General features: G+C 37.8%; 1 protein-coding gene across 1 annotated transcript in view; it reads right to left on the reverse strand.

The window, feature by feature from the left end:
• The window catches only part of rps6ka2 (ribosomal protein S6 kinase, polypeptide 2), an 85,214-nt gene that overhangs the window by 9,652 nt on the left and 54,676 nt on the right, over positions 1–20,886 (reverse strand). The window contains exons 11-15 of the mRNA XM_073835214.1: positions 10,923–10,987; positions 7,604–7,706; positions 7,114–7,244; positions 666–791; positions 365–454 (exon numbers count right to left, since the gene is read on the reverse strand). Of these exons, the coding sequence (XP_073691315.1) occupies positions 365–454; positions 666–791; positions 7,114–7,244; positions 7,604–7,706; positions 10,923–10,987 (515 nt within the window). The remainder of the gene's footprint in view (positions 1–364; positions 455–665; positions 792–7,113; positions 7,245–7,603; positions 7,707–10,922; positions 10,988–20,886) is intronic.

Below are 20,886 nucleotides of genomic sequence, written 5' to 3' on the forward strand. Positions count from 1 at the left end.
AAGGTTCTTCTATGGCATCGTGAAGCACCTTTATTTTTAAGAGTGTATGAGCGATACTTTCAGTTAATTTGTAGCTATAGGCAAAAAATGAGAAGAATAACAAAGTGCAGTAAATGGTTAAACTGTTTGCAATTACAATAATATGGTAAGCTGTTTTGTACAGCTAAAAATAGCTGGATGTGAATGAGACCGGAAGTCAGACCCATACAATTTAAAAATGGCCACACCCAGTCTTGCGATAAAAATAAAGTGGATAAATTACAAAATCTGTGGGCACAGACTAAATTCTCCAAAACTTTCAACTACCCGGCCTAGTAGGGGGTCTCCATAAAACTGGAGTAGCATATTTCAAAGTGTGACTCACATCTTTCAAAGTAATGATGTTTGGGTGCTGGCCGTATCGCAGAAGAATCTCGATCTCTTCAGACGGGTCCTTCTTGGCTCTGTCAATAATCTGCAATGAAATGGGTTGGTCACAGCGGTGTCTGATAAAGCTTCGACTGACACTGAGTGATGCTGTCCTCTACGGCAATTCATCAAAATGCTCTTACGAAACAGCCTCTGCCTCTGCTGTTCACTAAATATCACTCTGAACTGTGTGTTTTGTCACACAAAGAGAATTTAATGGAATTCCTGTGCTTTCAAAGATTAGATTTCATACATACTTTGACAGCATACTCCACACTGGTGATTCTGTGGACACATCGCTTGCAGACTGAATACGCTCCAATGCCGATATCCTCCTTCAACTCATAGCCGTCAGTGAAATGAATGTTGTTGCCATGAAGTTGCTGCAATGAAAAAACATACATGAATATACTGATTATTTATATGACATTATTAGAGGTAAAATGACAACAAAACTTCAACTATAGATTTGTTCCACTAATTAACAGTCTTCTACTTGAACAAGTTTTATCATTTATTGTAAATCTAATGCAGTGGCATTCATACATTTTTAAGTGTGGTTTCAGTGTCCACTGTAGATGATGATTTAACCCACACACTGCACTGACTGTCCTCCAGGAGTAAACTGAGGTTAAGAATCTTGCTCAAAGCCACAATGATAATAATTCATATCTCCCTTTAGCAGTTTGACCATTACATACAACCTTTCATTTGCCAGCCCACAACTTTAACATCACCCTGTATTCCTGAACTTCCCTCTAACAAACTAACAAACAAAAATGTTGCAATTGCATTTTTTGCATTTTATATATATATATATATATATATATATATATATATATATATATATACACACACACTGCTGCTCATAAGTTTGGGATCAGTACGATTTTAAAGGTTTTTTAAAGACGTTTCTTATGCTCTTTAAGGCTGCACACTGCAAAAATGCTTTTCTTAATTAGGTTTTTTTTCATTTTTATTCATTCTTTTTTGAAAGAAATTAATACTTTTATTCACCAAAAATATGATAAATTAATAAAAAAGTGATAGCATAGATTTACATTGTTGAAAAAAGATTTCTAGTTTAATCTTAGTCTGTTCTTTTTAGCTTTTTCTTCATCAAGAATCCTGAAAAAAAAAAGAATCTCAGGTTCCAAAAATATTTGGCAGCACAAATGTTTCCAACATTGATAATTCTAATAATAAATCAGCATATTAGAATGATTTCTAAAGGATTGTGTGACACTTAAGACTGGAGTAATGAAAATTCAGCTTTGCATCACAGGAATAAATTATATTTTAAAGTATATTAAAAGAAAAAAACAGTAGTTTATATTGTAATAATATAATATTACTGCTTTTTTATCTTTTGATCAAATAAATGCAGCTTTGTTGAGAATAAAAGACGTCTTTAAAAACATTACAAGTCTAACTGATCCCAAACTTTTGAGCGGCAGTGTATATACACACATTTTAGATACATTTAAGATTAAAAAAAAGGTGAAAAAATCCCATTGACCTTGTTAGAATGTTCAGCATTGCATCACATAATTTGCATACTAAACTGTGTTTGGTCCATTTCTTCCTGCATCTATTTAACGGTTAATAGTCACCTTCACACTGTGAACACATTCTGTGTTGATACTCATGCATAACTGACAAACAAGAACTGACAACAAAAAGGTGACTCTGATGTCACATTTCATTTACATAGAACTACTCTCCATTGAGGTCACAGGTCTTTTTTAAGGTACATGATAAATTGTGAAACAATTCCCTAAATAATAACTGAAATTTATATACAGTGACAAGATGAGTCAATCATTTAAATGGCCAATCAAATTAAGGTATTAATAAAAAATTAAAAAATTAAAATGCACAACAGTAAGATCCAGTTATGCAAACCACTCAACCACATTCATTTTCATCACATTACCCTTATCAAAAAGAAGTATACTTCAAGTTTATTAAGTATACTTAAGTAGAGTTCAAGTATATTTTAAGTATACTTTATGTAGTAAGTATACAAATATCAGTGTACTAGTAGTATACTTTTAAGTGTACTATTTCAATACTCCCTGGGACTAAATTGGCCCATTTTCTAGTATATGAAAGTATACTTTTAAGTATACTTTAAGTATAACAGTAGTAAACTTTGAGTACACAATTAGTTCACATCAATGTTTTCAGTTTGTACTGGAAGTATAGCGAACGTGAACTTATAGGTGTACTGATAGTTTACTAATTAAAATTTTGGATGCATTTTTAGTACATTTTGAAGCATAGTCTCAGTAAACTACTAGTTTAGTAGTCTTATACTGCAAGTATACTTGTAAGTTTTCTTTAAGTGAACTTTACATCATACTTAAAGTATACTACTTTGTCCCTATTTAGGTATTCATTTGTATATATTTTCTTATATGAATATCTGAACATACAAAACATCAAAAGAAATAACACTTTTTCTAAGTATAAGTCAAGTATACTTAAATGTCATTTTAAGTATATTTCTGAGAAGTATATAAAGCACCTTTCTGAGAAGTACATTAAAAGTAGACTGAAAGTACACTTAAGCAATGTTTTTTTCCTGTTAATTCATAAAAGTGTGATATCTGTACCACTGCCTAAATCTCTCATTGTAGTGTCTTACATTATAAACAAACGTATAAAACCAAACACACTTGTGAGCAATATTTAAACAATCTCACAATGATTACAGTCACCAACGTCTAATCTCAGCAGATCTCAGCTTCCATTGGCTTAACCAATGTATTTTAGCACGTTGTTACAAAAGACAATAAAAATCTAGCATTAGAGTACAAAGAGTCCAACTTAAGCAATGCTGATCACAACAATGGTGGTCTGACTATTTTTCAACATTAATAGCGGATGCAAACGATTCACAAATCAACTATTTTTTACATTGATTCAATGGTTGCTTTCATGTTAAAACTTATTTCAACTTAATTTAATAAGTTGAAACAGAAAATACTGTAAAATCAAATGAACGTAAATAAAGCAATTCAACCCTAGGCAAGATTTAAATTTGTGTGTTGAAATGACTTGTGCTTTTAAGCTGAAATAACTTAAAATTTTAAGGCAGCCACAAAACTTAAGTTCCTAAATTGAAATGGGTAAAAAAAATTTTTACAGTGTATGCTTTCCTATATTTTACTTTAAAAGTAATATACTAATAGCACACTTGAATAAACTTTTTCGCAAGGGTAGGCATAAGATTTAGAATGATTTTGTACATATTGCAAATTATTTTTTTTATTATTTATTAATATATTTTTTTTAGCATTTTGATTTTCTTAAAATTTCCAAATAGCCTTTCAGTACAACCACTCAGCGGAATCAAATTTTGTTTATTATAATGTATCTATTTATTCATATATTGTTTTTCCTGGAGAGAGGGGATTATGCCCTCTAACAAGCTCAGTTTTTAGACCTCAGTACTTCTAAAATCTGTACCGCCATGCACCAAACCAAAACATAAAACCTAGACTTCCCTAAAACTTGAACAATATTCTTTTGCTGCCTTGCGAGCAGCTTTTTCCCTTCAGGAAATACAAATCTTGTCTTCAGTGTTTTGTTACAGTGCATGGATATACATTTATATTCATCGGCCTAAAGTGAAACAGACATATACGTCAAGGATGCAAATAACCGACAACATCTTCAGGTAAATGAAACGCCTCGCGAAAACAAAAGCAATTCACTGCACAGGTTTAGAAATTCTCCACAAATAGAGCTCATGCATGTTCATGAGCGCTATCAGAGTAAGTTAATATCGTATGCTCGGCAGATGCCACATCAGATCAGAATGAGCTAGACAACAGCACCGCAGAGCAGATATCTGCTCGTGTGCCAGTGTGCTACCGCCAATCAATACATCTCATTCCGGTCACTGCCACCACAGCTCAGACACTTCAATAAGGCTGTTCCTCAGGTATGAACCATCTGGCAGAATTAGTTCAGCTTATGTAACACAGGTCCCTTTTTTCATTCTCTTTCTTCTTGTTTTGTTTTGTTCTGTGCAATGCAACAGTGCTTCCCTGAGGAACAGGTCTGAATTGACTGCATGTATACAGCCAAACCAAGGTTAAACGGATACAGAAAACTACTTTGGCTTGGCTGACTGCAATACAGTATTTCTTATTTGCCAGCAGCCCTCAATGTAGCAAAGCATGCATAAGTGAAATATTGCTTCTTTCTCATCACTCACTTGTAGCTTCTGCGGGCAGGCTTGCATCATGAAGAAAAATATATTTTTACATTTTCTGAAGAATGGCGATGTTTGCCAGTGCAAAATTTGGTGTAATGATGCTTATAGGTGGGTACTTTTACATAGTTACTAAGGTATTTTGAGTGTTTTGTTTTTAGCATTTTACTATGCCCTATTTTGATTTGATTTTAGCATGTTGCTACATATGCTAAGATATTTTTTGCATGTTGCCATGTGGTTGCTAAAGTATCATGAAAGGCTTTTAGTTAGGTATTTTGACTGGCTTTTAGCATTTAATGATGGCTTTGTGGCATTTTGAGTTGATTTTAACATGTTGCTACATGTGCTAACCCTTAAAAAAAAGAAGTTTATTCTGTTTAAGTGTTTAAGTGTGCTAGTGTACTTATTTCAGTCTACTTTTTATGTACTTCTCAGAAATGTGCTTTTACTTATAAGAAATAAAGTTAAAATGACATTTTAGTATATTTGACTTAAACTTGGAAAAAGTCTCAATATATTTGAGCTATACTTGTGCTCTGAGGATCCGTGTTTTCATTGTTATACGCTAGGGGCGCTGTTACACATCTTCTGTACAAAAAGTGAAGAAGAAACTGAAACAACAGATGCTTCCACATGTAATCTAACACAATCATCAGACAGAAAACAGCATTAAAACCATAGATATGTAAAACTGTAATGTTATGGAATAAAATGTCGACCCATGAAGCGGTAATAATGACTGTCAGGCGCTGCCCACATTCAAGTGTTTACAAAAAAAGAATGCATGAAGCTAGAATAAAATGTTTTTGTTTACAAGCAGATACCCTGTTCTTTCTTTTATTGTTTTGTAACTTCAGACATTCATATAACAAAATATATACAAATTTATACCTAAATAGGGACATAGTAGTATACTTAAAGTATGATGTAAAGTTCACTTAAAGAAAACTTACAAGTATACTTGCAAAATAAAACTACTTAACTAGTAGTTTACTGAGACTATACTTCAAAGTGTACTAAAATGCATAAAAAAACATTTAATTAGTAAACTATCAGTATACATATAAGTTCACTTTTAGTATACTTGCAGTACAAACTATAAACATAGATGTAAACTGTTATAGTTAAAGTATACTTAAAAGTATACTTTTATATACTAGAAAGTGGGCCAATTTAGTCCCAAGGAGTATTGAAATAGTACCCTTAAAAGTATACTATTAGTACACTGATATTTGTATACTTGCTACATAAAGTATACTTACAAACATACTTGAACTTTACCTAAGTATACTTAATAAAATAGAATTGAAGTATACTTCTTTTTGGTAAGGGAAGGTGTTTTTTGCATGTCACTATGTGGCTGCTAAAGTATTTTAAATGGCTTTTAGATGTTTATAAGTTTGCTATAGTATTTTGACTGGCTACCCTGTTGAAAAAACAGCATATGCTGGTTAGGTAGGTTTAAGCTGGTCATGTGTACCATTTTAGGACCAGCACATGACCAGCTAAGGACCAGCATCAAAACCTACCTAACCAGCATATGCTGTTTTTTTTCAACAGGGTACATGTCACTATGCAGTTATTGAGGTGTGGTTGCGGTGTTTTGAGTCAATTTAAAAATTTTGCTACTTGTCATCCAAGATGTTCATGTCTTTCTTTCTTCAGACGTAAAGAAATTATGTTTTTAAGGTAAACATTTCAGGATTTCTCTCCATATAATGGATATGTATGGTGCCCCCAATTTTTAAAATGTGGTTTAAATGCAGTATCAAAGGGCTCTAAACAATCCCAACCGAGGAAGAAAGGTGTTATCAAGCGAAGTGATCGGTTATTTTTGAAACAAATTGACAATTGATATACATTTTAACCTCAAATGCTCGTCTTGTCTCGTCTCTGCGATGCACATGCATAGTTTGTGTAATCCGGGTCAATAAAGTTAGGGTATGTCGAAAAAATTCCCATCTCGTTTTCGTCTTCAACTTCAAAATCGTCCTAAAACTCTGTTTTGCCTTTTTTGTAAAGGGCGTTTGATCTTCTTTGTATGAGTTTTTCGACATACCCTATCTGTATTGACCTGGATCACACAGACTACGCATGTGCATTGCAGAGACAAGACAAGACAAGCATTTGAGGTTAAAAAGCATATAAATTGTCAATTTGTTTAGAAAATAACCGATCGTTTCACTAGATAAGACCCTTCTTTCTTGGCTGGTATTGTTTAGAGCCCTTTCAAGGTGCATTTAAAATGCATTTTGGAAGTTCAAACTTGGGGGCACCATATATGGGAAGAAATCCTGAAATGGTTTCCTCAAAAAAATTAATTTCTTTATGACTGAAGAAAGAAAGACATGAACATCTTGGATGACAAGGGGGTGAGTACATTATCTGTAAATTTTTGTTAAGTGAACTAATCCTTTAAGGCACTTTGGGCAGTTTTAAGCATGTTGCTGTGCAGTTGTGGATGTTTGCATGCTCACCTGTACAATGGGGTTAACAGAGTTTTGCTTGGGTTCAACCAGTGGCTGTTCTTGGCCCAGGTTAGAGGCCACAAAGCTGAAGCCGCGGAAGAGCTGGTGTGCATTAGCGCTGGGTGGAACACCGGGTGAGTCTGCAGACACACACAGATACAAACACATTTAGAAAGCCAACAAGGACACCGTCTCTCTATGAATGGAAACGCACAATTGATCCCATCTGAGCAGTATGAATTGACTGGGTGTACTATGCGGCAGGACCCGAGGGCTCTTGGTAAACAGGTTCTGCTGCTGCAGTTCACTCTAATTTGTTTTTGCACTCTCCCTATGCTTGCTGGGCACAGACTGTTATGTAAGAATAGTTTCCAGCTTGCTGTCTATCACATTGTCCGTGACACTTGAAAGCAAACACTTACAATGATTCTTCCATTAAAATAAAATAGCATATGAGTGTTATGTGTATAATCTGAAAATCAACTGCAATTTGCATCACCTGTCGGTGTGCGGGATGTAAACTCAGGATCAAAATGAAATGTGTCCTCCGGTCGGCCTACTGCTGGTTTGAAAGGAGGCTTGATTTCTCGTCTGTACAATTTCTGTTGACCAAAAACACACTGTTTAAGAAACACACATTGATCATAAGGGTTATACATGCTACAGAAAATAATAGATCACAACATAATAGAGTTTCCTGTGAATTCTGAGCAGTAATTTTTTGAGCAGTATAAAAAAGCACACTGTGCAGAACACTGTATTCCACAATGCATTGCAATTTGTGGGCCTGACTAATTAATTTCTGCTATTTTAAGTAATTTATAATGTGATTTTGAGAATCACTATGAATACAAGTGAGCTGTTTTTATTTCTGACATGATAGACAAAGATTAATTAAGACATGCAATGCATGTAATGAAGAAAGATTAAAAATATAATAGGGTCATGTGACCACAGTCTCAAACGCTTTATACCTACTGTGCACAAATCACACCAGGTACTAATTAAATAAAATGACAGCAGAGCCTCAACTCTTTTTCACGTCTTTATTTTATTCAAACTTCTGGAGTGATGTGCAATGATTGTTGGGTAAATTTTCCCTTCCACATCCCTTATTCCCTATGCTGTTTACAATGCATTTTGCAGAAAACATTACGCTATGCCTAGATAAAAAAGTTAGCCAAGACAAACTTTAAGTTGGCTTGAAAAAGCCTGATCAAAAAGTGTGAAAAGTTTTAAAAAGTTTTAAAAAGTTTTAGAAATTGTATGGCTTTCAGTCTAAAAAAGATTAAAGTTTCAAAGTAGTTTCAAAGCTTAAAGCTTGAATGTTTTGAAGGCAATACTGTATCTAACTTATTTAGCATGTACAGTGCCCTCCACTAATATTGGCACCCTTAAACCCGGCTCACACTACAGGAGTTTTAAAATCCTAACCGATTATGAAATCTGGTTGCAGCGCACACATAAGGAGAATCTTCGCAGCCCTAAATTCAAAACTGAGACAATTTCACTAAAGCAGAGCTCCTCTTTCTCCTTACTTTTGTGGTACGTTTTCGACACATTATACAGACAGTGTTACTACAAAAACTCAAGAAGCAGTTTCCTCCATCGAACGACCCGTGTTTTGCGGTCACGCATTGGCTGTTGTGAAAGCACATAGCGTCATCATCGCGATTTAAAATCTTAAATATCAAACATGTTTGATTTGATCGGGGCAGCCCCGATCTGTGTGCTAGCAGATCGGGAGGTGCAAGATTCGATCTTTGAACGCCTCACATTACGAGATAATCTGCGCCGAACATCGGGGCCGATCGAGGTGCTTGACAAGATTTTTGCTCCGATTCTCGGGAGGGGAAAATCGGGGCAAAATCAGGCTAAAACTCCTGTAGTGTGAGCCGGGCTTTAGTAAGTATGAGCAGCGCAATTTTATTCACGCTGGAAGGCAGCATGGAAACCATGGACCAAATTTTCACCTCAGATAGGGAACCAATCAAAGAACGGGGAGGGAGCAACAAGACGATGACGCCTTCTATGCGAAGCAGTTTGTTTATAACTATGGATCCAGCATGGCAGCAAGTTATCATTCGATGCAGCCGTTCACATGTCGTGCCTAAAAACGCGTGGAAAACGCTAGGCGCGTCGCTTTCTCCTTTCCAAACCGCTCTGTAGCTTGCGCATGGAAAACGTGAGCGCATCGCAACCGCGTCGCTTCCATTATGCGCGCACATACCGCGCGTCTACATTTGAAATAATGAACTTTAGCTCGCAAAAGACGCGACATGTGAACGACCCCTTAGATAGTGTTCTAAGTAGTTTAGAACGCAAGTTTATTTTGAAAAAAGAGCAACTTTTGGCGTTAAACCATCGCTCTGTATACGTCATCCGGTATGATTGAAACGATTGGCTATGAGCTACGCACAGGCGCATTTGATAGACATTCGTAGTGCCCAATAAACGGCTCTGGGCATTCGTAAACCACGCCTCAAATACGAGAAAATGAACATGTGGTTCCCAGACCACGAATCATGACGAAGTCATAACGTGGTCTGGCGTTAGCCAGGCTAGCAGATACAAGGACGATGATCCAAAACTAACATCAAAATCAACACAAAATTGTGTCACTGAGCACAGAATGAAGCCTCTACCATGGCCGTCCCAGTTCCCTGACCTGAACCCTGTATAGAAACGGAAGAGAAGAAGCACCAACATAAAGCTGGGAAGAGAGAGATTCTGGAGAATCTACAGAGATTCTGTTTGAAGGAATGGCCTCTGATCTCTGGTCAGATGTTCTCCAAACTCATTAGACATTGTTGGAGAAAACTCAGAGCTGTTATCTTGGGAAAAGGACGTTGCTATAATTGGATGCCAATAATAATGGCCAACGTGAACTAGAGAAAAACATTTATTTCATAATGAGATTTCACCTCTAGGTTCTAGGTTGTTTTACTTCAATGACAGGTTAGAATTTGGGGAATTTTTTTGAATGAAAGATCAAAAGGATAAATTACGCAGATTTCCCTGGTGAAAAAAACAGCTAAAACCAGCCTAGGCTGGTTGGCTGGTTTTAGCTGGTCAACCAGCCTGGGTTTAGCTGGTCATAGCTGGGAGGCAGGCTGGTTTTAGAGGGGTTTTGGCCATTTTTCCAGCCTGGTCTTAGCTGGTCAGGCTGGGAAACCACCAGCTAAAACCAGCCTGACCAGCCTGGCCAGGCTGGGAGACCAGCTAAAACCAGCCATTTCCAGCTTAAACCAGCTAAGACCAGCCAACCAGCCTAGGCTGGTTTTAGCTGTTTTTTTTCAGCAGGGTTATTTTCACATCCACCTTTGCTCATATTTAAGGGTGCCAATATTAGTGGAGGGCACTGTAGCTAGCATGATTAACCAGTTACTAGCATGTTGCTAGCATGTTTCTAACATGATTAGCATGATTAGAATGTTGCTAGCATGATGCTAGGATTACTAGCATGATTAGCAAGTTACTAGCATGATTAACATGTTGTTAACATGCTTCTAGCCTGACTTGCATGTTGTTACATTTCTAGCATGATTATCATGTTGTTAGCATGCTTCTAGAATGATTAGCAAGTTATCAGTATGTTACTAGCACGATTAGCATGTTGTTAGAATGTTTCTAACATGTTAGCATGAGTAGCCTGTTGTTAGCATGATTGGGAAGTTACCAGTGTGTTTCTAGCATTATTAGCATGTTGTTAACATGTTTCTAGCCTGATTAGCATGTCACTAACATGATTGTAGTTGCTAGGCTTAGATAGATAGATTGCATTACATAGTATTAAGCACAAAGTTCTAAGAACTCACATTCCAGTCTATTGTTGCAAAAAATATGTGCCGCTTGATTTCTTCCACTCCATCAGGCCCTGCTCCTGCAAAACAACCGGAGGACAAACATTCAGTCAGTTAACAGGTTGCACAGACATATATATTTTTTTATTCTGGATGGGATAAAATGCCTCAAAACAAACATCTCTTAAAACCCATCTGTCACAAAAAACTATTTAAAGGATACGATTCCCCTGAAACATAGGCCTGTCTGTGAGTCAGACAAGTGTTGAAAGCACTCTGCTACAATCCTCCACAGCTCTGATTTCTGTAGCTAACCTTTTAAACCCATAACAAATAGGAATCTGAAAGTGCTGTGCTATAGTGCACAACTAAGTGGTCAAAGTTTGATTGCTTAGCGTAACCTATTTAGCCCCTGTTAACATCTGGCTGCAAAAAGCATCTTCAACTTTTGCATCATGTTTGTTTATGTATTAAAATATGTGACATATGCAGAATGTAATCAATAAAAAGCATGTAAATGCATTAAATTGCATTATTATGGCTCTGACCAAAGTGCACATGTGCTCAGACACACAAAAAATCTGCGTATTGTTCACACAATTTCAAGAATAAACTCTGTGACATTATTTTATGGGGGTGCTAGAGGGCAGTGTTAACTTTCACAGCAAATTGTGATTTAGTCTTAGTCATAGTCTTCTGACTAAAATGCCATTTATTTTTAGTCATATTTTTTTAGTCATCTGAATTGTTTTTAGTTTTAGTCTAGCTTTAGTCGACTAAATCTACAGTATATTTAGTTGGCTAAAATCTACCGGGTTTAGTTACAGTGTAATGCATTTATTACGCATTACCAAACTCATTGTACAGGTTTGATATTAAGGTTTTATCGTGATAGACACAGACTGAACTGCTGTGCAAACAGGCCTTTATATTGAAATTAAATGAAAACACTTCTCATAAAGAAACAAGAACATGGTCATCTTTTCAATGAAATACCAATGGTTATATAGGTTAATTAAGCATTCTTTATAACAACTTGTTTACCACATTCTTCATTCTTTCAAACAGACATTATATATATATATATATAAATAAATTTACATTACTCTGTATTAAGGCTACTAAAGTGATTCAGTCAAGAGCAGTGAGTGATTTTCTGTCTTTCTTTTGTTGCTTGATTAACATTAATGCCACAGACAATAGGAACTTAATTATGCTGCTGTCCCTTTAAAACCAAATGTACAGATCCAATGTACTGATACACATCCGATATTCTCCCAACTGTTTACGTTCACACAAGACGTAATCGAGTGAATACTCATCAAAACTGACGCGAAAGAGTACTTGTACACTGTGAGAGGCGCTGCTTTATGAGACGGGCAGCAAATATATGCTATCTTATGTCCCGCCGGATAGATCAATAGGCTATGATACAGTTCAAATGTACACATCTAATCTATTAACCATGCAGTAGATTCATTCTGAATGAAAAATAAGGAAATTGGCGAAACAGCTTTGGTAAACACTTCGATGTGTATTTGTGTTTGTGCTCGAGAGAGCTTCAAAGGCTTCTATTTACACCATGTTTTTCCAGCATAGAGCAATGTAGGCATTGACATTTCTGTTGATTTCTTAAAAGTAATGTCTTGAAAAATCAGAGGCGTTTAAGTTCAAGTGTCCCCTCATCGCTCAAAATGGCAGAGTTGCGCAATCCATACTATATGTGTAGAAAGATTCAAATAATGGATTCAATGTGCAGTGTAGAAAGATTAATTGATTATAACGAACCTTTGTGGGATCGCAATGTTGTGATGTTCATCACGGCGTCGAATAACCTTCCAATATGTCTGTTTTGCATTTGACGTAAGTGGACAGTGGCCAGTGATACACCTAATGTATGCAAATTCATTTTTTGTGTTGTGGGGTAAACGAATAATGACGGCAAAAATAACTACATTTTTTTAGTGAATAATCCGAATGAATTTAATTATTGAATTTTAAACTGAAGTGAAGAGGTTTTCTTGTGTCATGCAAATAAATCCTCACTCTGATTATTAGAAATAATCACACTGTTGGTGCACATGTAAATGTTGAGGAAAGTTACTTTTGAAAGTAATGCATTACTTTACATGGATTATTGTGTGCAATTAGGTCTAGCAACACATTGCAGTTATGTTAAAGGTAAAGTGTGTAATTTCTGTAGCACCAAGCCGAATTGTAAAATTAATGGAGCTCATTTATGAAACACGAGCAGAACGAATTTCTGTGTAAATTTATAATATTCACATTGAAAAACCAGCCCAGGCTTATTGGAAATCTGTGACTCTGCTTGCATTTCTGCAAAACCTGATACATAAATCGAATCTGTAAAGGGTCTACTTGTTTTTGTATACACGCATAATAACAACAAAACTTTGTGCTTTTGTAAAATAAAGAAAACAAACGCGGTGCGCTGTCTGCCGCCTTGGTCTCTGTGATCTATATTTAGAAACGTGTCACTAAAATGAACTGCAACTTAGTGAATACTCGACACAAAGACATGTTCTGTAATAAAGTAATCCATATGAAACCAACGCAATGTCCAGTCTTTCCCGTCTGACTTCATCATCTCTAATTAGATCACGCCCACGGGCTACTTTTCTTTTGATATTACAATAGTCTACGTGAGATGTGCGGCAAGTAAACAAAAAGTAATGGAAAGTAATGCATTACGTTACTTTTGCGCAAGCTCAATAAAACAAACAATGTGCCAAAGATGTAGGCTAGGGGGTAGATGTGGGTGCAGATGTTAATAAATTAATATTTAGGCTATGAGAAAATAATAACTTGTATTTATCACGCAGGTTGCCGAATTTATGCCTATACACAGAAGTAAGCCCTGTCTATAGGCTCTGCCCTGGTACGAGCTATTTGTCGAAAATTCAAGTAATTTATTCATTTTCTAGTCCTGAACGTAAAATCGGAAAATCAAGCATGGTTCTTGTTTTTTATTGTTTTGTTTAGTTTTTTTTTTTTTTTTAATGAAAAATTGAAAAATTTTCTTATTTTTCTGTTTTTAATATTGAATCCAAAAAAAAAAAAAAATAATTGGAATATAATCTGATACTCGGTCCGTGTACTTTTTCGTTCATTCATTATTCAATTTCGGAATGAAAGATGAAATTTAAAAAAGGGTGCAGCTTGGTTTTTTGTTTAAAAGAAAAAAAGCAGAAATGGCTGTATTTTGTTTTCCAAATGTATTGCTGTCATCAAATAATAGTAATAGAAAATTGGACACATTTCCGATCGTCTTTTTAATTTGTAATATTTATTTGTACATTTATTGTATTTCATTTGAATGATCCTATCTTTACCCGGAAGTAAATTACACCGTCGTGCGGGTATCAGTTATTATTGTCTAGTATCACTAAAAATACTACTAAGATCCATATTACTATCACACGAGCCAATGGCAATTAAATGCACGGATGCATAGTCAGATAATGAATGAAATACAACTGTTCACGAACAGAAGATTGTATTTGACTCATGCTGCATACACAATGACAATTATGCCTACTGTAAATACAGATTTACAACTAACGATTAGAGTTGTTTGCATAAAATGCACCGTGAACATTCACACGTTTGCCTAGCTGTGATAGGCTACAATTTATCTCCATTAATGCTATTTTCTCAATTCTGCGCATATATTTTCATTTACCTTACATCAATTGCTCGATCAATATTATCATCACATATTTTACATTTGTAACTGTAGGTACCACAAACAATTTAATATAGCTAAGTTTGTGTATTTTTACAGGTAGTAAAATACTGTGTGTGCTGCTTATAAACACCAGAGAGATAATGATTCATGAAAAAGATGGTCTTTACTCATCTCACTTGCACAAAATAAATGCAGTAATAGAAAGTACAGAAACGCACAAAATACACTGAAATACACTGAGAATTATATGCATTTAAAAATTTGGTGGGGTTGAAGTCATCCCCCCGGATCTTCTGCATCCACTCAGCCCATACGCATGCAGCGTCAACGGGGAATGCGACGAAAGGGTACAAAAATGCACACAACGATGAAGTGCTGAGTCTCCTCTCTTGAATCCTAAAAACACTCAATGTGAAAAAATATCTCTGTGGTAATGGAACTCGGTCGCTGTTGTCTCTCGCTCTCGCTGTCAGATCACCGGAAGTTTTCACCTGAAGTACTGGCCCATAGTGATGCGCCTTTTTTTTTTTTTTACAACCCGCGGGTCCCGCAATTATGAAATTATTTGGCCCGACCCAGCCCGCCCCGCACCACTGTCTATTTTTACAACCCGCCCCGCACCCGCGACCATTAAATAAACATACTATGCATTGTAATGCAAATGAAAACAGCTTTTTTTTAGCCCAAAAGTGCTTGGAAACATCGCCCTTTAAACTGGCAACAACATAGCCTACTGTACGATTATGAATATGAACCATAAATCAAATCATATTAATAACAAGATAATCAGTGATGTAACGTTAGTGGTGCCGGAAGAAAAGTGGGTATATAGGCCCTATGCTTCATTTATGAATATCGTTTTAAACTTTCTATTTGAACGCATTCGTTTACTTGGACTGAAAGGTTTACAGGTTCACTGGTTTAAGGAAGTTCTGATCATAAAAATCGGCTCCTTTTTATTTGTAAGGTATTGTTTTCGTTATTATGTACTACTGTTTAAAATGACTTCGGTGCGGAGACGCAGCGGGCGCACACGCATCAGGTGCAATAACCAAATACATTTCAAAGCAAGCCGGTGCCACAGTCCTGACTGCATCATTGCTGTCTTTATTGTGTGTTTTTAGCGAATATTTACATTAATTCACATATGACTGGATGTGGTTGACTGTCATGATTTTGGCTAATGCAGGAAAATGCGCATCAGAGGAGATTTAAATACGCATAGCACCAGGCCTGCAGAGCTGAATGTGCGCTCGCGCAACACAGTCTCACTCCCAAGTCGTCACATATTGACGTTTGGCCAGGACCCTTTGGCGTCGCATTTTGACGCACAGGGTACCCCTTCAGCGTCATTTTTGGACGTGCAGGGTCCTCCACTACTTTAAATAAGAAACCCTTGGCGTCAATAAGCTGACGCGAAAGGCACTGTGAATTTTATCGTCATGATTAAATGATCTATTGGGTAATAATATTGCCATTATTGCATATGTATTGGGGTGTGATTGTTCAATGCAAACAGTCACAACAGACACATTTACGAGCACGTAACCCAACCCCTGCCCCTAAACCTAACCACTTGTCAATAACTTAATAACAATAACGAGAACTTGTCACTTCTCGGAGGCTGACCCGTTTTGGCCCTTTAAACAACATGTAATGAATCTGATCCATGATTTTGTCGTCACAGAGATATTTTTTCACATTGAGTGTTTTTAGGATTCAAGAGAGGAGACTCAGCACTTCATCGTTGTGTGCATTTTTGTACCCTTTCGTCGCATTCCCCGTTGACGCTGCATGCGTATGGGCTGAGTGGATGCAGAAGATCCGGGGGGATGACTTCAACAACATTTTTAAATGCATATAATTCTCAGTGTATTTCAGTGTATTTTGTGCGTTTCTGTAATTTCTATTACTGCATTTATTTTGTGCAAGTGAGATGAGTAAAGAGTAAGACCATCTTTTTCATGAATCATTATCTCTCTGGTGTTTATAAGCAGCACACACAGTAAAAATACACAAACTTAGCTATATTAAATTGTTTGTGGTACCTACAGTTACAAATGTAAAATATGTGATGATAATACTGATCGAGCAATTGATGTAAGGTAAATGAAAATATATGCGCAGAATTGAGAAAATAGCATTAATGGAGATAAATTGTAGCCTATCACAGCTAGGCAAACGTGTGAATGTTCACGGTGCATTTTATGCAAACAACTCTAATCGTAGTTGTAAATCTGTATTTACAGTAGGCATAATTGTCATTGCGTATGCAGCATGAGTCAGATACAATCGTGAACAGTTGTATTTCATTCATTATCTGACTATGCATCCGTGCATTTAATTGCCATTGGCTCGTGTGATAGTAATATGGATCTTAGTAGTATTTTTAGTGATACTAGACAATAATAATTGATACCCGCACGACGGTGTAATTTACTTCCGGGTAAAGATAGGATCAGTCAAATGAAATACAATAAATATACAAATAAATATTAGAAAATTAAAAAACGATCGGAAATGCGTCCAATTTTCTATTACTATTATTTGATGACAACAATACATTTGGAAAACAAAATACAGCCATTTCTGCTTTTTTTCTTTTAAACAAAAAACCAAGCTGCACCCTTTTTTAAATTTCATCTTTCATTCCGAAATTGAATAATGAATGAACGAAAAAGTACACGGACCATACTCTTTTTCCATGTTTCAGATCACCAGCACCAAAATCAAAAGTCAAAAGCCCTTTTTCTCCATTTTCTCTAGTCATGTTGCACCGATTGTATTAATTTATTTATTTACATTTTCCATTTCTACAGCATAGATAGGAAGGTAGATCTGTTCTAAAGGTGTATATATTATTACAAAAAATATTTTCTCTCTGAACAGAATGAATAGGATTTTTCTTTCAGTAAACCTACTGTTGCGCTCCAGCGCACAGCACTATTCCACCTCATTAACTATTCCATTTTCATTTTACCACCCAAACTATGTTAGTGGTCATACACGAGTGAGTCAGGACCTGGCTGGCATGTATACAACTAATCTGAGACAGAAGAATATTAAGCCACAGTCAACACAAGGTCTCGATGGCATTTATCTCTGCCTTATAAATTATGGATAAAATGATTCACCCAGCTAAATTCAATCTCAGCTTTGACAAACATTCAGTAGCAGCGTCTGGAAGTCTGACTGCAGTCATTCACACAGGAAATCATCTCTGACTAAAATGAGATTCATGCCCACTGCTGCTGTCGTAAGAACAATGTACAATTGCTTTATACTACGTTCAACTAAAAGAGGTATCACTGTGACCATCTCATACATTTATTGTGCTAAGCATTTCATATTGTTTATACTCCTACAGAAATAAACAGCTTAAACCAGTGATTTGCTGGGCTTTGATGGCCCCTGGGCATTTTAAATGTGTTATTTTATGTTGTTGTTTTTTTCTTCTAAATACATTTATGCAGTTCAAAATAAGGCTTTAGGTGAGGCATAACTAATAAAATAAATATTTTACCTCATATGCTATATGAAATATTTTCAAAATTTGTTAGTTTTTCCTTCATAAAAACACACAACATTTTCTTGAGAAAACCCAAGGAACCAAAATACCCAGGTGGAATTGAAATTAGACCCACAATCGTTAAATTATTTATGATTCCAATTCTTACAGTCACAAAAATACAAAGATTTGAAGGTGTTCATTTCAAAGTCAGTCAGAGGTCATCATCATTTATCTCAGTTGGACAATAAATGCAAACACCAAGCTAGTATGTTTTCTAGATCACTAGCAGAGCCTTTTTAGAGTGCTAAAGGTCTGAGCTTATTAAAATGCATCAAGATAACTTTGTGTTTGTCAGAAGATCTGCTTATTAGCACTTGTAGACAAACACTAAATGACTCCAACCAGTGGGAGGAAAAGAAAAACAAAAGAAAATTGTGAGTGAAGAACACAAATAGTAGGATTTTCATGAAAGTTTTTTCACTCTTTGCATGAATCGTACATGTTTTGTTCTAGATCATACTGACCATTAAAGGAGAAGTTCACTTCCAGAACAAAAATTTACAGATCATTTATCCACACCCGCGTCTATCAATATGTTTATGTCGTAAAAAAAAATTATGCGTTCTGAGGAAAACATTTCAGGATTTCTCTCCATATAGTGGACTTCAATGATGCCCCGAGTTTGAACTCCCAAAATTCAGTTTAAATGCAGCTTCAAAGGGATCTAAATGATCCCAGTTGAGGAAGAAGGGTCTTATCCAGTGAAACAATCTGTTATTTTCTAAAAAAAAAAAACATTTTATAAACTTTTTGACCTCAAATGCTCATCTTGTCTAGTTTTGCATGTACTCTCTGCAGTCCTGTTAAAGACAGTCAAAAAACTCCCATCTCATGTTCTTCTCCAACTTCAAAATCGTTGTATATCACTGTTTTATCTTTTTTTGATCTTCTTTGCATGTTCACTTTGTAAAACCTGGGTCGTACTTCTGCCGCGATCGGGCCTGTTTTAGGCTTCTCCTTATTATTTTATTTTAGACATCCATCAATTACGGTGAAGAAAATAATGCTGCGCTTGTCACGATGCAGGCAGGAACACACGAACAACGACGTAAATAAAAGACGTATATTTAATAAATCCAACGGAATACAGGCAGACACAGGAACACCAGGGGAAAACATCCATATAACATTAAAGACCGACAAGAGTACTTGGAAAACACACACCTTAAATAGACAGACTAATTACAAACACAGGTGCAGACAATAAGGGAGAAACCAAAAACACTCAGAACTGCGGGGGAAAATGGGAAAAACCAACAAGAAAGTCCGGGGGTGTGACATTACCTCCCCCTCCCGGAAGGCACGTCCTCGTGCCGACAAACAGACAAAAGGAAACAGTACAAAGTCTTAGGAGGGGGCTTAGGTGGAGGACGGACTCCCGGGAGGAGGACACAAGATGGAGTCCAGGGTGGTGACGGAGGGAGGAGCCAAGGAGGTGACAGGAAGGGGCTGGAGCAGGAGGAGCCAGGGGGGACCCAGAACTCAGCCATGATGGAGTTCCAAGGTGGAGCCGATGGAGGGAGGAGCCATGGTGGAGGAGAGGCTGACGACTCCATGGGGCCGACCGACGGAGGCGGAGCAGGTGGTGGGAGAGCCCGATGCGGAGACGGAAAGCCGAAGATCTTGGGTGACACCGCGGATCCGGAGGGCCAAGGCGGAACCCAAGGCTCTGGTGACCAAGGCGGAGATGGAGATCTGGAGGTCCGCGGCGGAGCCGGAGCGACAGAGGGCTGAGGCTGTGCCCGCGGGAGGGAGGAGGTCCAACGAGCCGGTGGGACGGAGCGACGAGGCACAGCCGGAGGAGTATAGTCCAGAGGCGAAGGTGGGGCGACGACTGACCAGGGCGGAGCCGGAGGGACGATGGAGTCCGGTGGAGCTGGTGGACCGACGGGCGACAGCGGAGACGAGGGAGCAGAGAGCCGGGGTGGAGCCGCAGGGTCGGAGGGCCGAGGCGGAGTCCAGGACTCTGAGGCTGGAGGTGATGGTGAGGGATCCTCCAGCCATGACACCGATGGAGATTGGCAGACCCGCGGCGAACCCACCGCACAGATGGTGGGCTGGGGACAGACAGCAGACAACGGGGATTCATGAAGGCTGGGCGGAACCAGCGGTGACTCTGGACGGCTGGGCGGAACCAGCGGAGATTCAGGCTTAGGCAGAAGAGGGAGGGTGGGAGGGAAATCCAGGCAGATGGGTATTTCCGTGAAACAGTCAATTAAGTCCCCAGAGTGCTCTTGCTCACCCCCAGTGGTGGTGCAGTGGACGGGACTCTCTACAGCCCTTTCTTGCTCCACGAAGCACTCCACCGTCGCGGATGTAATGGCCGGCTCACGCACCTGATCAGCAGTTTTGACCCCGTCGGCACTCCATACTGCTGTCGCTCCGGGCTCGGGCTTTCCGTCTGTGAAGGGCTCATAATCCGCGGGTCGGGGTGGCTGGCTGGGCTCTGGGTCCGGAGTGGCACTGGCGAGATGCTCCTTGGAACAGGCGGGGAACGCGGGTCTGTTTCTCGCCAGTGTCCACTCCACAAATGCAGCGAAATCCGCTCGAGGGCCATCCTCGGACGACGGCGCTCTGCACGACGCGTTGAGGCTAGCGTCATAGAACGTACAGAGCGCGTCCTCCGGGTAGCTGGTGGTGTTTGCTACAAGCTGGAACATGAATGTGTAACCCTCGAGCGGTAAATCCCCCTGCTTCAG

Source organism: Garra rufa, chromosome 2, assembly GCF_049309525.1.
Source record: "Garra rufa chromosome 2, GarRuf1.0, whole genome shotgun sequence".
NCBI classification, from domain to species: Eukaryota; Metazoa; Chordata; class Actinopteri; order Cypriniformes; family Cyprinidae; genus Garra; species Garra rufa.